Consider the following 14,459-nt stretch of genomic DNA (forward strand, 5'->3'; position numbering starts at 1 on the left):
AGGAGTTGACTTACCAAATCCCCACTGATTCAATGGGCCTACTCTAATTGTGATGATAAAATTTCAGCCAGTTTTTTAGCTTTTCCAGTTGGCTCTTCACTACTTTTGCAACACCCAGAAATTCAGTAGTGAATCTTTCCCTATCGATTAGTTTACCTAGCATGACAAACTGTACAGTACTTATTTTTTGGGTTACTTTCTCTCGCACGTTACTTGCAGAGGCACAAACTGCAGTAAATACATCTCCCGCGAGCCCTGCTTGTACAAAAACCACATGTGTATGGCTTGCACTCCTAAAATACCATCTTGCCATATTCCTAAACAGCCACCAGGTACTAACTGCCAAATAGTTTGATTTACAGGGCTTGTTTTCCGTCAGGCTGCTGCGAGAAGCATCCTTACTCTTCAGGAGTATTTAATTGCACAGCACCAAATGCCCAGATGTTTACACCTGCATGCTTACTCTAGGGATAGCTCATTTACCTGAGTGGTGGTTTAAGGACTCTTCTGTTCAAAATAAAGGCTTAACCTTTGTCAAAAGGGACATTATTGTATCAAAAAATAGCTAATGCTCAGAGATTTTTGTTGTAGTTTTCAATGAAAGGCTACAGTCTCGTACTTCCGAGATATTAAGGTTTTCATATTTCCTGCGCTTAAAGCACTCTCAAAGGAAATAAGAAAAGCATTTGAAAAAAAAAATCAACACAGCGGATTAGCACGCAATATTTATTCGATCCCTTCCTTCTCCTTTTTTGCTCCATGCACAATTCCCTTTTTAGATAAGCTCAACAACAAACGACAACCTCCTCCATTTTAAAGGAACGCCACCTTTTCTCTCCCCCCTCCCCGCCCTTTTCCTTCCCCCTCCGCCAGGCCGGGGGTGACGTCAGACGCACGATCTCCCTCGGCGTATGCAAATACGATCAGAGCGGCGGCCGACGGAGTTGCCCGGATGTGATAAGCCCCTCCCTTTTGCTGTCGAGCCGTCGGTTGGGCTCCCTCCGCGTCTTTTCTCCTCCTCCCCGCCCCCTCCCCTTTCGCGAGGTTGCGGGTCAGCGCGAGCCACTGCAGTGAAACCGTCAGCAACCGCCTCCAACCGTTCCGAGCCCCCGTAGTAAATAACAGGCGAGCGGGAGCCCCGGGCGCCGCTAGGCTGAGGAGAGGAAGGGGGCAAAAAAACAACAACCCACAAGCTACGAGGAAGCTGACGAGGGAGCCAGGAAGGACGACGAGGGACCGAGTAAGCAGGCAGGCAGGCGGCAGCGCTGCGGCGGCGGCGGCGGCGGCAGGAGAAGGGGGGGAGGAGGAGACGGTGGAGGCGGCGGCAACAGCAGCAGCAGCAGCGGCCGGTACTCGGCGGTAGATTCGGCTGCGAGCAGGCTCTCGACACCCACCCGCCACCATGGTAAGGGACTGCCGTGTTTCCTTCTCCTCCTTCACAACCTGCAGGCCTTGGCGGAAGGTTCCAGACCCCGTTGAAGGGAGAGGAAGGCAAGCGAACCCCAGGTTCACTTCCCCGGAGGAGCCCGGGAGAGAAGGAAACGACGTGTCCGCTCCCTCGCTTCGTGCCAGGCCTTCGTAGAGCGCCGAGACCCTCCGCATAAGGCTTTTCTCCCCTCCGCTCCCCCCGCCCTTCCCATAGTTCCCCACAGGCTTAGTGACGTCCTTTTCACATCCTCCTCTTCGGTCTCTTCTGAGAGCCGACCGCACTCGCGTTTTCCCCACAACACCCCTCTCCGCCCCGCAGAGGGACCGCATGCCGCGTCTCCTCCTTGGACGAACGGCGGCTTCCCCGCTTTTCCGGTCCTTGCCTTCACCCCCCGGTGACCTCTTCCCCGCAGTGCCCCACCCCTGGTATATAATCGTCTTTTCAGTATTCCCCTCCATGCGTGTGAGTTCTTCTAGTGCCACCTACATTTTTGCCCGCACCCTAATTTCTTTTCTGTACTCCTCCTCAGCTCTATGTGAAAAAAAAATCCTGCAAATTCTCCTCATCCCACGCAGCTTCTCTAGCGTATTCATATTGCTTCCTACAGCACCCCCAACCTTTTCTACCTTGTACAGTTCCTTGTCTCCTACTATGAGCTTTCTTTTCTCTTCTCCGCCCCCCCTTCTCACATGTTAATATATAATGCTGTACGCTGCACAGCGAGATCATGCCTTTGTGGGCTGAGACTTAACTGATGAGGAATAACTGGTGGTCCATGACAGCTTATTGTGAATTGTCATAACAGATAATAGACCTCTGTATTTAGCCTTTAAATAAATTTTCTGGTAGGATATTGGGGAGGGAGACTGTTTTGTAACCACTCCAAGTGATAGGAGAGAGGTTGTTCAATGAATAAGTAATACTAGAGGGGTAGCCTTGATAGTCTGTTGCAGCAAAAATAGGCCTTGTTGCACAGTTATTATGGCATAAGTTTTCACGGACCAGAATCCACTTCATCAGACATTTTCCAAAAGATTAGCTTTGTTGTTGTAGCAATAACAACAATATTTTAAAGACTTACCGGTAACAAACTTGTTATAACTTAAACCTGCCTTGACTACATAAAGCTATAGATAACAAAAAGTTACAATTGTTGAATGTGTTCTCAAAGGCTTTCATGACTGGGATCTGATGGTACTTGTGGTTTTTTGGGCTCTTTGGCTGTGTTCAGAAGGGTTGTTCTTCCTAACATTTTGCCAGTCTGTGTGGCCGGCATCTTCAGAGGACAGGAGTCAGAACTCTGTGCTCTTATAATTGTTGGTTTCCGTATCTCAAAATCCTCTTTGGATTTTTTGTTGGACAGGTAGCAAGCTGCATTTCTGCCCATACATCTGTGCTTTTTTACTGCTGTTAAATGCTCTGAGGGTTATTTCAAAATAAACACATGTGGAATTGCCATATGCAGTCATAAGTCTGTGTTGATGAATTCTTTTTATATTCCTGGCAACCTAACCCTAGCATATTTATTTGGTTGCATTGCATTTGGTGGAACTTACTCCCAGTTAAATGTATATAGAATCTTCAATGGGATCCTGTCTTTCTTGGTTGTTGCCTTAACTATTCTACCTATATACACTTCAAGGTGATCCAGTATCCACCAATTTTCTGTTGAACTCCATATGGTAAAACGTCCATATTGGATGTGTGTTTTAATACTGCTATATCAATAATCATTTCTACCCAAAGTGTCTGCTTCTTTTCTTTTTCTTGGTATTTCCTGTTAGATTTCCCCATGTCCTTCCCTGCTTACATACCTGCTACTTTTTCCTGTTGTTTGATCCTTGTTCCATGAGCTAATATCGACAAAGCCATCCTATTCTAATCTAAACCTTGAACCCGGTAAAAAACAAAACAAAATTACTGTATATTCAAAAATAAGAGTCTTGTGGTCCTTTAAGTCTAATACTGTACATTTAATGTGGCATAAGTTTTTATAGACCATAGCTTATTTGCATTTGATGAAGTAAGCTGTAGTTTGTGAAACTTAAGCCAAAAAAATACCCACGTGCCAAAAGATTCTTTGATTATGTTGCAATGGATTAACAGTTATAATCTCATTGACATTGTCATTTCAATATAACAGAAATATCATATTAATCTTTATTCTTTGCTCTTTATTAATTTTGGCTACTGTTTCCCCACAATCGTATCAGAATTCTTCCAACATTGTAACATCCATAATCAACAACACAAATACTTCATGTCACTCTATTGTCAGCAAATCTGAAACATGCAAACATGTGTCTTATTGCCTAAGCATAAATTTTTAGTGGGTGCCAATGATCAGCCATGCTTTCCTTCTTTCATACATGACCCATCTTTTTCTCATCACAGGAATGTACTTAGCTGCACACACTTCTTCCAAAAGCAGTGCCTTAAGTGAGAGATATTTGCTGTTCAGTGTTCCACCTATACCCTGTGCCAAGTCTGCATATGTGTGTGCACACATGCACTTGTTACGTGCTGGTTCTGCAGTCTTAAATGCTTCTTTGCTGATGCATTACACGTTTGTATTTAAAACAAAGTGTTCATAGTTATTAGCAGAAGATATGCCTGTTAGTTTTTGTTTTAGTCTTGTTAACTACAAGGTTTAGAATGTGCAAAATATATTGTAATACTTAAAAAGAGAAAGAAGTAAAGTGTGTTAAGGGAGTTAGCACAGTAAAAAATCATGGCCAGGAAAATTATCCATTTGTTACAAAATTTAATCTGCTAATAAGAATGCTGCAGTATTTCCTGTCAACACTAGGGGTGTCTCATGCTTGCAGCAACTACCAAGAATCAACGCCCTTCCCAGAATCATTTTTGTTTGCCTAATTTATCTGTTGCTTTTTCCTTTTGTAGTAGAACTTTCTTTTTTTGAACTAAGAAACTTTGTATTACCTTATTTTGTATTACTGTTATTTGAAAATCTATGTCTAGGCACTCAAAGCACATCTTCTTTTTAATTTTTGAAATGGCAAATTTAGTTTACAAAACAACATTGCATGGTGGGATTAAATATTAATGCTAATGTGATAATTGTGTGTATTGTATGTTAGAAACTTGTATCAGAGAACATAGTCAAGAATAAAGGCTGATGTCTACCTATTTGATATTTATCATGAAACAGGACATAAAATGACAGGCAGGGACTGAGTAGGCTCAAAACAGTAATAATTGTCAGCATTGTTTACTCCGTTATTATTTAAAATGGGAAGCTGGGTCATCATATTTGGCATTAACTCCACTGCGATCAATTAAATTCATTTCTGAGTAAGATAGGGTTATTTGATTAAACAACAGTCTTGTAAGTGGGGCTTCAAAAAGTGTTTAGATCTCTATTTTGTAGCTGGGGAACTAAGGATAATGTATTGCTATCTTGTGAGTAGAAACATAGTTCTGTGATCAGAAATATTTGTGTTGGAACATAGTTCTTATGAGCAATTGAAAATAAAGTTTTCTGTGGATTTAATTTTCCATGGTCCTAATTCTGTTCAAACACTAGTGGCTCTTATTAAGAAACCCAGGCATAAACTATAGTTGGATCTGTTGGTGTCTACTAGTCTTCCTGAAAAGATATGCTTCTAAATTAGGGTTCATCTATTAGAATGTTTAGATAAGTAGGCCTTAATTCAAGGATTGTCTATGCTATCTGAAATTATTTTGTGTTTTAAAGAAGTAGAGGTGTTTGGCTTTTGATAATCTTCCTTTAGTTCCTGAAATTGCTTTCTGTGTAGTGGGCACAGTTGTTACACAAGCAAACACTGAATAGCCTAGTGCAATCTGATGGTGCTATGGTAGTGTTGGAATTCTCTTACTCACCAGTATATATGAATGAATAGAAGTCTAAAGTAAGCTTTAAAGGGGTTCATTTTATGGGCATGCCCTGGTTTTTGAGAACAGCTGCATTAAATATAAAAAATTCAAAATAAATTGATGTTGTTTTGGCAAATATAATATGTATCTTATTAATTTAGTGGTTTTCTGTATTTGTTCATTTCATGTTTTGTACCACCTCCATTTGGGTGTTGTTTGTATGAAGAATATATGCATGTTCATTGCACAGCCTGCCTTCTTAAAGTTGTTTATGTTAGCATACCATATAACTCAGAGTACTCTTTTTTCATGGTCATGCATTTTTCTTTTATTGTTTGATAGTAGAATATGTTACCTTGAAGTACTCCAGACTCTTCTTTGCTGGAGATTTTTAAACAGAAGGATGGCTATCTGCCAGAATTGCTTTAACTATGGATTTTCCTGTACAGTATTAGCAGATGGTTTGACTAGATATCCTTTGAGTTTCTTTGATTCCATGATACCATGCTTCTAGCTATGATTATTATCTTGCTGACTGGCTGGAATATTGGGTTTGAGATTTAAGTATTAATATTTGTTTATTTATAGTATTTATATATTGACCCTACTTAGTGGAAACTACTACTCTGGGCAGTCATTAGGTAAAGGTAAAGGTTCCCCTTGGCAATTTTTGTCCAGTCGTGTTCGACTCTAGGGGGCGGTGCTCATCCCCGTTTCCAAGCCAGCGTTTGTCCGAAGACAATCTTCCGTGGTCACATGGCCAGTGCGACTTAGACACGGAACACTGTTACCTTCCCACCGAGGTGGTCCCTATTGATCTACTTGCATTTGCATGCTTTCAAACTGCTAGGTTGGCGGAAGCTAGGACAAGCGACAGGTGCTCACTCCATCGCATGGATTCGATCATACGACTGCTGGTCTTCTGACCCTGCAGCACAGGCTTCTGCGGTTTAGCCCGCAGCGCCACCACGTCCTTTGGGCAGTCATTACAGTTAACAAAAAACCCTACCCCCACTCCTCCTAAAAACCAAAAAAAAATGAAGTCAGTCCACAAACCAAAAAAACAATAAGATATAACTGGATAAAGATACAAATGGAAAACCTTAGGTGACACGTGGGTTATAGAGTAAAGATGGTGGATAAACCTTTACTTTCCTGTTTCCTCTGTTTTCCTGCTTAGGAAATCTTTAATTTAAATAGAATTACTTAGAGCTTGTGCTCTTGAAACTTCATCCAGGCATACGATTGTACCAGCAATCCCATCCCAAAATTTAAAAGTTTTGTTCAGTCATTTCTTTGCTTCACCCCTTTACATATAGTCAATTTAAAGATGGGACACAGTAGGATTTTTCACAGCAGGATTCAGTTACTTCCACCAACTTAAAGTCTGTTCTTTCCTTCTTCTCTCATATATGCCTTACAATTGGGCACTGTATATTTGCCATTTAAACAGACCTAAACATAAATACTATTGAATGTACAATGTACAGTTTACAAATATTTTATAAATACCAGAATCAGATACCTGGACACTTACATTAATTATCTAAAAAGTTATCTAAAAATCAAATCAGAGTCCACAAAAGGCCATTATTTACATAATTATGTTACACCAAACAAATAATGGACTATACACAATGATATTTTCCCCTGTGATTTAAAATAGTGCTGACTTTAAATGAAGTTATATTTTGGCAGGATTGCAGTGCTCGCAAGTATATAGAATGAACTAAGGTAAAGTTACTGCAGTATGAGAGTCGTTCTGAGGTTTTATAATCTGAATTATATATAAAAAATGAGGGTGTTAATATATGAATTGTATATTAGGCAACTATGTGTGAATTTGAATCCTTGATGCAATGCATACAAATTTATGGATTAACTTTCATTTAAGAAACTATGTAATTATCTTAAAATGTGGCCTTTATGGGGGAAAGCTTCAATGTTTGAGAAACATATTCCAGTCACATTAGTTAATCTGATTAGTAACAAGGATTCATTGGTCTGAAGCTAGTTCAATGAGAGAGAAAGAATTTCTGATTAGTTTTGTAATAAGTACTTGCTTTATTCATAAATTATATTAACCGAAGTATTTTGTGAGGTATGCAAAACAATGTTATCTAAAAAGTTTAGAGAAAAAAGAATTAGTCCATTAGTTTTGTGTATTCTCTCCTTGTGGCTCTCAATTCTTTATTACAGTTGCATTCTATCTTCCCTTTGCCATTATATTATGAGGGTTTAAAAATGTACATAGTGCTTGATGAAATACAGATTTCCTCTGTAAAGATTTATTTTGCAAGATTGTAATTAGAGAATTCTAAATAACTTATCTACAGAAAGCATTGTGAAGCTATAAACATGGAACAGTGACTGTTTAAAAGAACAGAACTGTTGCTTGTGATGTTAATGGCCTAAATTCAGTTGCTAGTCCCAGCTAGAATAGATTTAAAGAGTAAAAGTGATAAATAGTAAGCCTACACTTACATAAATCCTATTGATTCAGATCTAACACACTTGCAGTTAGAATTGTGCCAATATGTGTATTGGACATATAACATCTTAGTGAACTTAAAAGATAAAGGACATGTATGGATGTTTTCAAACAAAATACCTTTTATTGTTTTGCTCAAAAATGTCCATGCCTGTGGGTACAAGAAATCTATAGAATCTTGTTACCGTATTTTTCGCTCCATAAGACGCACGTTTTCTGTCCAAAAAGGTGGGAGGGAAAGTACATGTGTCTTAGGAAGTGAATGCAATAACCCAGGGTTCAGCCACCACCACCCAAAAGCCTCCCACTGCCATGCCAGGAGGCCTCTGAACCGGCAGCAGAGACTACTTGCTGTTCAGACCTCAGCATTCTGCACTGCTGGCTTTCCACGATCTGCTCCCTGCAGCTCAACTGGAAAACCAGCAAAGCAAACAGGCCTGTGGCAACAAGCAATGCAAACAGCCAAGGACCAAAGGGGAAGGAGTGATTCTAAAAAACCAGGGGAAATCAGAAACACAGTCCCCCATTTAGGCAGTTGATTTTCCCACATTTGGGGAAATCACAGGGGTCAACTCATCTGAAGTGCAATAGATGAGCCTTACCCTGGGAAAACCACTCTTACAAGAATGGTATCTTCCCTGCCAGATCTGAGTTTGAATGGCCCCTAAGCCTCCTGGCCCTTTGTGTGCCCTGCCCTCAAAAGGCATGGTGACCGCCTGGCTGCACCTCCTGATCAGAACAGGGTTGCACAGCCCCAGTGCTGAAAGAGGCCAGGAGAGCTCCTCAGTGTTTTGGGGTGCCCCACAGGACCCCCATCAGGGGCTAGATGTTCCTCCCACAATCCTCCAGTGCACATATATTAGCATACCTAATATGTGGGGAAGGCGGGGAAAGCAGGGGAAATTGAAACTTTCAGTTAGTGAAGAGGCTGCTTGTCTGCTTCCTTGCTAGTCTAAGCAGTTAGAGAGCTGCTTGTTTTTCTTTAAAAGCTTCTTGTTTTGAGTTAAACCCTGTTTGGATTAAAAGGTGCTCCGTTTGAGTTGAAACCTGCTTGCCTGGGAAGCGGCTGATCAGCTGTTAGGTGGGGAAAGGGCAGGAAGGGAGAAGAGCACAAAATGGCTGCTGCCTGCTGGCATTTAGCTGTTTGGGGCTCTTTTTTGGCTGTTCTGGGGTCTACCAAGGCACTGTGAAGAGCCAGGCTCAGTCTACAGTACTTGGTAAGTGAATTTCTTTTAGGTTTTTTAAAGTTTCTGACCTTTTTCAGTGTATTTCTATGGGAAATTTGGATTCAACTGGCAAAGGTTTCAACTAGTTCTGGGCATCTAATAGAGAATGTATTTCCAAAGGGTGTTGCAGCAAGGAAACTAACTGTGCCTCGTGACTTCTAACTGGATTACAGTACCTGCTTCCTGATTTCAGTTACTATAGTTTGTATTCAGTTTTTTTGGCTGGTCAAGAACATTGTTCCTGGCTTTGTGTGTTGTGCCTTGCATGCTATAAACGTTCAATTATGTCAGAAAATGGAGATTTGGTCTTATGCTGAGCATGTGCTACTGCTGGTGAATGGGATCAGGTTAAGCTTTGTGTTGCTGTTCTTTTGCATAACCTAAAGTAAATAAGGAAAACCAGCTGTTAAATAGTTTAAATTCCACTATTTATCCTCCACACAACTAAAAGGGACCTCTCAATGCAGTGCCCAATCAGACAAACCATTTCTAATTTAATATAGGATTGAGCTGTAGATGGGCAGAGCTGCACAACAATCTCATCTGTCATTTCTATAAGCATGGGGAGGAGGTGGATGAAAGGAAATGTAAAATATAGGTAGCGTGGTATAGGTCTTATCACTGGCTGATAATGGTCTATATGTACTTGAATTAAATTTATGGTACATGAGTACACAAAGCTTTAAGTCTCTCCATTTGTTAATGACAGTGGTAATGGTTGTTAATGCCACTGTTGACTGCTGTTCACATTACATGGTTCAAATGTTATTCTGTTATAGTCTTTTTAAATATTTTATTACACTATTTGGTTCAGAATATATTTTCCCTGTTTAACCCCTCTAAAAATTATGTGCGTCTTAAGATCCAGAGCGTCTTATGGAGCAAAAAATACGGTAAATGAAAATGACATAAACTGAGAGGAAATGGTATTTAGTCATAGTGCAAATTTGTATACTTCTCCTTCAAGCTCTGTTGTGATTTGTCTACCACTTATGCTAGTGCTTATTGATAAACATCAAGCTTGGTAGGTGAGCATCTTCACACACTTTGAGAGCCACAAGGAGTGCAGTTGATATTTTATTTTTTTAAAGTTAAAATGCTTATGTATGGGTACATTATGATGGTGAACCTCAGTTGAACTCCTGCATATTTTGTATTTTTCAGAATTGTTTGTTTTTGTACCTTTCTTTGATAAGACTGTAGCATCAGTCTTATCAAACAAGCACACACTTGTTTTAATGTATGCACTGATTTTTAAAGACACATTGGTGCAAGCAGAGCACCAAATCAAATCTTAGTTCCAAGTAGAATAGGTACATGGAACCCATTGTAATAATGATTTTAATCCCTATACATGGTATCTTCTATGTCTGTGAAATATTCTATTGAGTGATACCAAATGCTGGCCAAATAATTTTCAGGAAATAGGAAATATTGCAGTAAATGTGTTCTTAAAACTCTTATTTAAAAATAAGTTTAAATATTTAAATAGTTCAGACTAGCATAGACAGATGGTGATGACAGGGTCTCTATATAGGGCCATGATTGTGTGATCTAGTCAATTAGTGCCCATACAACAATTACTGTATGTTTCCACAGTTACTCAGATACACACACAGTCTGTTAGTATTTCACTCAGGATGGATTTGATTCATGATTTAAAATTTAAAACTTGGATTTTAAATTTGATTTAAATCCACCTGATTTCAGTTAAGCTTTATAAACGAGAGAGCAGTTAGAAAGAAAACTAGAGAATGCAAAAATAAAACTTTCTAATCAGCAACACAAGCCTTTCCTTTTTATCTTAGAAGACTGAGGATAGGATTTCTCGTTTAGTGCCAGCAGCTGAGTCTACTATTTTGATTCCAGTTTCCTCTTTCATGAATTTAAATTGCTGGACAGCTTTTAAACCCCACAAATGCCAAATGGTTTTGCTCTGCCCAAGGAGTGAACAGCATCTTTTTCCCCCTCTGCCTTATATTTGCTCTACTGTCATTCAGTTTGTCTTTATAGGTTAGTCTGAAGACAGTGAAAACCCTTAGTTTGAACACAGATTATTGAGAGATGAAATACACTTGGGATGTTTTGTGATCATTTGTTTAAATAATTGTGTTAACTTTATGGAAGTGTTTTTTAGTTTGAGGATAATGGCAATAAATTATAAATTGTTGGATTTTGTGCTACTTTTTGAACCAGAAACCTAAGTGATTTTGTTTGGATTGGATAATTGAGGCAATGGGATCTCTTTGTATATACTTGTCATTCTGCAAGCTAAGGATATTTTCCTATTAAATGTAGTAAACAGTTTGTCAAATGTAGCAGATTACCACTTGTATGCCTGTGTCTAATACTGGAAATGTTAGTTTTCTGTTGAACATGCTTATCAGCTTCACAGATAACTCTTTAAAGTATAATGGGGCAACATCTGCAGTTGGGAAAATGGACAATTATTTCCTTTTATTTAATTAAACATCTAGTGAAAGATTTGTGATATGGCTTTTTGTTACCTTAAAATTGCCAGACTCTTAAATTAGGCTGTAGCTTATGAAGTAGGATTGACCTCAGTTATGTTACACAAGGTAATTACTAATTACTAACAGGGCAGATTTTATTTAAATTGGAATGATTTTAATGTTATAATTGATTTTTTTGATTATTTAAATAAAATGATTTTTTAAAAAATGATTTAAATCAAATTGATTTTTCAAAACATTAATTTTTATCTACTGTGATTACTAGAGATACAGAGTAACAATAAGCATAGGTATTGGGAGAAGTTCTGTGGACTATCATGGTGATATATTTCCTAATTCTTGTCTTGTGGAATATTTAGAAGAGTAGCTTCATAATGCCTGTGAACATGTTCTGTAATCTCAGGTGAATGGAAAATGTGTTTATCCTCCTCCCAGATGCTGACTGATCTTTTGCTACTGATTCCTCATTTCCCATATACAGTGGTGCCTCGCATAACGTTTTTAATTGGTTCCAAAAAAAACGTTATGTGAAACATTGTTATGTGAAACACCATTTCCCATAGGAATGCATTGGAAACCGGTTAATCCGTTCCAATAGGCACGGATTGCCGTCCTTAAGTGAAAAAACCCATAGGAAACATCGTTAAACGATACAATGTTTCCTCCATTGGAATGTATTGAAGCTGACTCAATGTATTTCAATGGCTTTGCGAAGTCAATTTTTGCAAATTTAAGTGTGTCATAAAAGGGTCAAAAATGGTTTTAAATGCTTGGATTAGCTTCTGCACCCTCTAAAACGGATGCAGAAGTTAATTTGGCTTTGATCTGACTTTTCGTTAATTTATGGTGAATTTTTTTCCCCAACTTTTGACAGCTGTCAAAATCTGACAGCTCCATTGGTTCCTATGGGGGAAGAAAAAATTCACAAAAAATTAACGAAGGCTCAGCAACTGTTCTAAATGTTTGGATTCGTTAGAGGACCCCCTAAGTCGTGTGCAAACCTGATTTGGCTTTGATCTGAACTTTCGTTAATTTTTTGTAAATTGTTTTCTCCCCCATAGGAAAGCATGGAGCTGTCAGATTTTGACAGGTCCATTGGTTCCTATGGGCCAAAAAACAAAAATTCACAAAAAATTAACGAAATGTCAGATCAAAGCCAAATCAGGTTTGCACATGACTTAAGGGGTCCTCTAACGAATCCAAGCATTTAGAACCATTTTGGACCCTTCTAAGACACTTTTTAAATTGAAAACAAAAAAAAGTTAAGCGAAGCAGGGGACCTAAAACTAAAAACGTTAAGCGAAGCATGGTCCCAAAAACGCTATGCGAAAATTGCCCATAGGGAAAAACGTTATACGAAGCACAATCTGCCTCTGAAAAAATAAACGTTAAGCGAAAAAAACGTTAAACGAAGCAAACGTTAAGCGAGGCACCACCGTATATGTAATCAGTATTCTGTGCCGTACTGAGTTACTGTACGTAGGGTACTTACTGCATGTCAAACTTTGTTGATTCTTATGGATTTAAAGTTGCAGATGGGCTGAATGTATGAATCCCTCCCAGGGGTGGGGCCAGCTGAGGTCACACAAAATGTATGGCTGATAGTTTATTGGCCATGTTACCTCTCCTGAGTAAGATGTAAAGTTGTAGAGTGCTAAAAGAAAGAGGGGCTGGTAAATACTTCTAAATATTTTATATCTAGATGAACTTCCAGGTTTACTGGAAGTCAGAATTGACTTGATGGCACATAATTACAGTATTATTATTAGTGGTATTTGGCAGTGTACAAAAACAGTTCAAAATGTCAGCAGTGTAAAGCAAGCTATATAATACCATGATCAAGTGAGTATGCAACAAAAGAAGCAATAAAACCTTATCTCTATTGGTGATTATTAAAAGCAAGTTTTAAAAATATATGTAGGTCGGTGCGTGTGTTTACATATATATTGACAGGTAAACTTGTATCTTGATACATAAGTAGCATCTAGCTTGCCATGTGTCATCTTTCCATCATTTCCTTTCGAACGGGTCTGTGGGTTAATTATTGCATATTCATTGTGTGGGCTGAGTTCAGCCCATCATTATGGATTGGATAATCCAGCCGTAAAATGTCATATTTACTCACTTTACCCAGAAATAGCTAAACTACTGTAGTACTGCTTCCATGAATAGATGCCCTATCCAGTGTTTCAAAATGTTGAGTAAAAAAGGCTGTGAGGGTCCACAACCTGCCTCAGGCAGATCCCTGACACTCATTCTTTGGGTCAAGCACTAAAGACACATTCTTAAGATCTAAACAGTCAACATTTATTTCCAGATAAATCCAAGAAACTAAACTTCCAATGGCATAAACGGTCTCTCTTCTTCATACAACAGCATGAGGGAAGGGTTGTTTTCTTGTTCGATAAATGGGTTAGTCTCACAAAACGCCAATTGTCCAGTCTCTTTCTCAAGAGTAATGTCCATCAATGGCAGGTCTGATGGATTTGACATCATGGACATCCATACCCCTCCATGTGTCTCTGTCCCAGGTACAAGTGATGCCTCGCATAGCGACGTTAATCGGTGCAGCAAAAATCACTGCAAAGCGATTTTGTTGCTACAGTGGACCCTTGACTTACAGACGGCTTGACTTACAGACTTTTTGAGTTACAGACTTCTCTGACAGCAAAATTTAGGTTTGACTTGCAGCCTGACAATTGACTTACAGACCAGAAAAAAACCAAAATGGAACAAAAACGGCCTGTTACAGAATTAATCGGTTTTCAATGCACTGTAGGTCAATGGAGACTTGACCTACAGACTTTTTGACTTGAGAACCGCCTTCCAATACGGATTAAGTTCTCAAGTCAAGACCCCACTGTATGCGATTTTTAAAAGCCCATAGGAATGCATTGAAACCCCTTCAATGCGTTCCTATGGGCTTAAAACTCACCTTTAAGTGAAAATCCTCCATACGGCCGCCATTTTCACTGCCTGGT

The 14,459-nt window shown here is 39.2% G+C and overlaps 1 protein-coding gene and 1 pseudogene across 2 annotated transcripts in view; one reads left to right on the forward strand and one right to left on the reverse strand.

The window, feature by feature from the left end:
• The first annotated feature begins 1,067 nt into the window (after positions 1-1,067).
• The window catches only part of PPP3R1 (protein phosphatase 3 regulatory subunit B, alpha), a 61,651-nt gene continuing 48,259 nt past the window's right edge, over positions 1,068-14,459 (forward strand). Inside the window, exon 1 of one of the 2 annotated variants that reach the window (XM_020815878.3) lies at positions 1,068-1,405. In XM_020815878.3, coding sequence (XP_020671537.1) covers positions 1,403-1,405 — 3 coding nt within the window. In that variant the 5' untranslated portion in view covers positions 1,068-1,402. The remainder of the gene's footprint in view (positions 1,406-14,459) is intronic. The other variant, XM_020815876.3, reaches the window with a different exon arrangement.
• Positions 8,277-8,431, reverse strand: LOC140703550 (U1 spliceosomal RNA; annotated as a pseudogene).

This window comes from Pogona vitticeps, chromosome 1 (genome assembly GCF_051106095.1).
Source record: "Pogona vitticeps strain Pit_001003342236 chromosome 1, PviZW2.1, whole genome shotgun sequence".
NCBI lineage: Eukaryota > Metazoa > Chordata > Lepidosauria > Squamata > Agamidae > Pogona > Pogona vitticeps.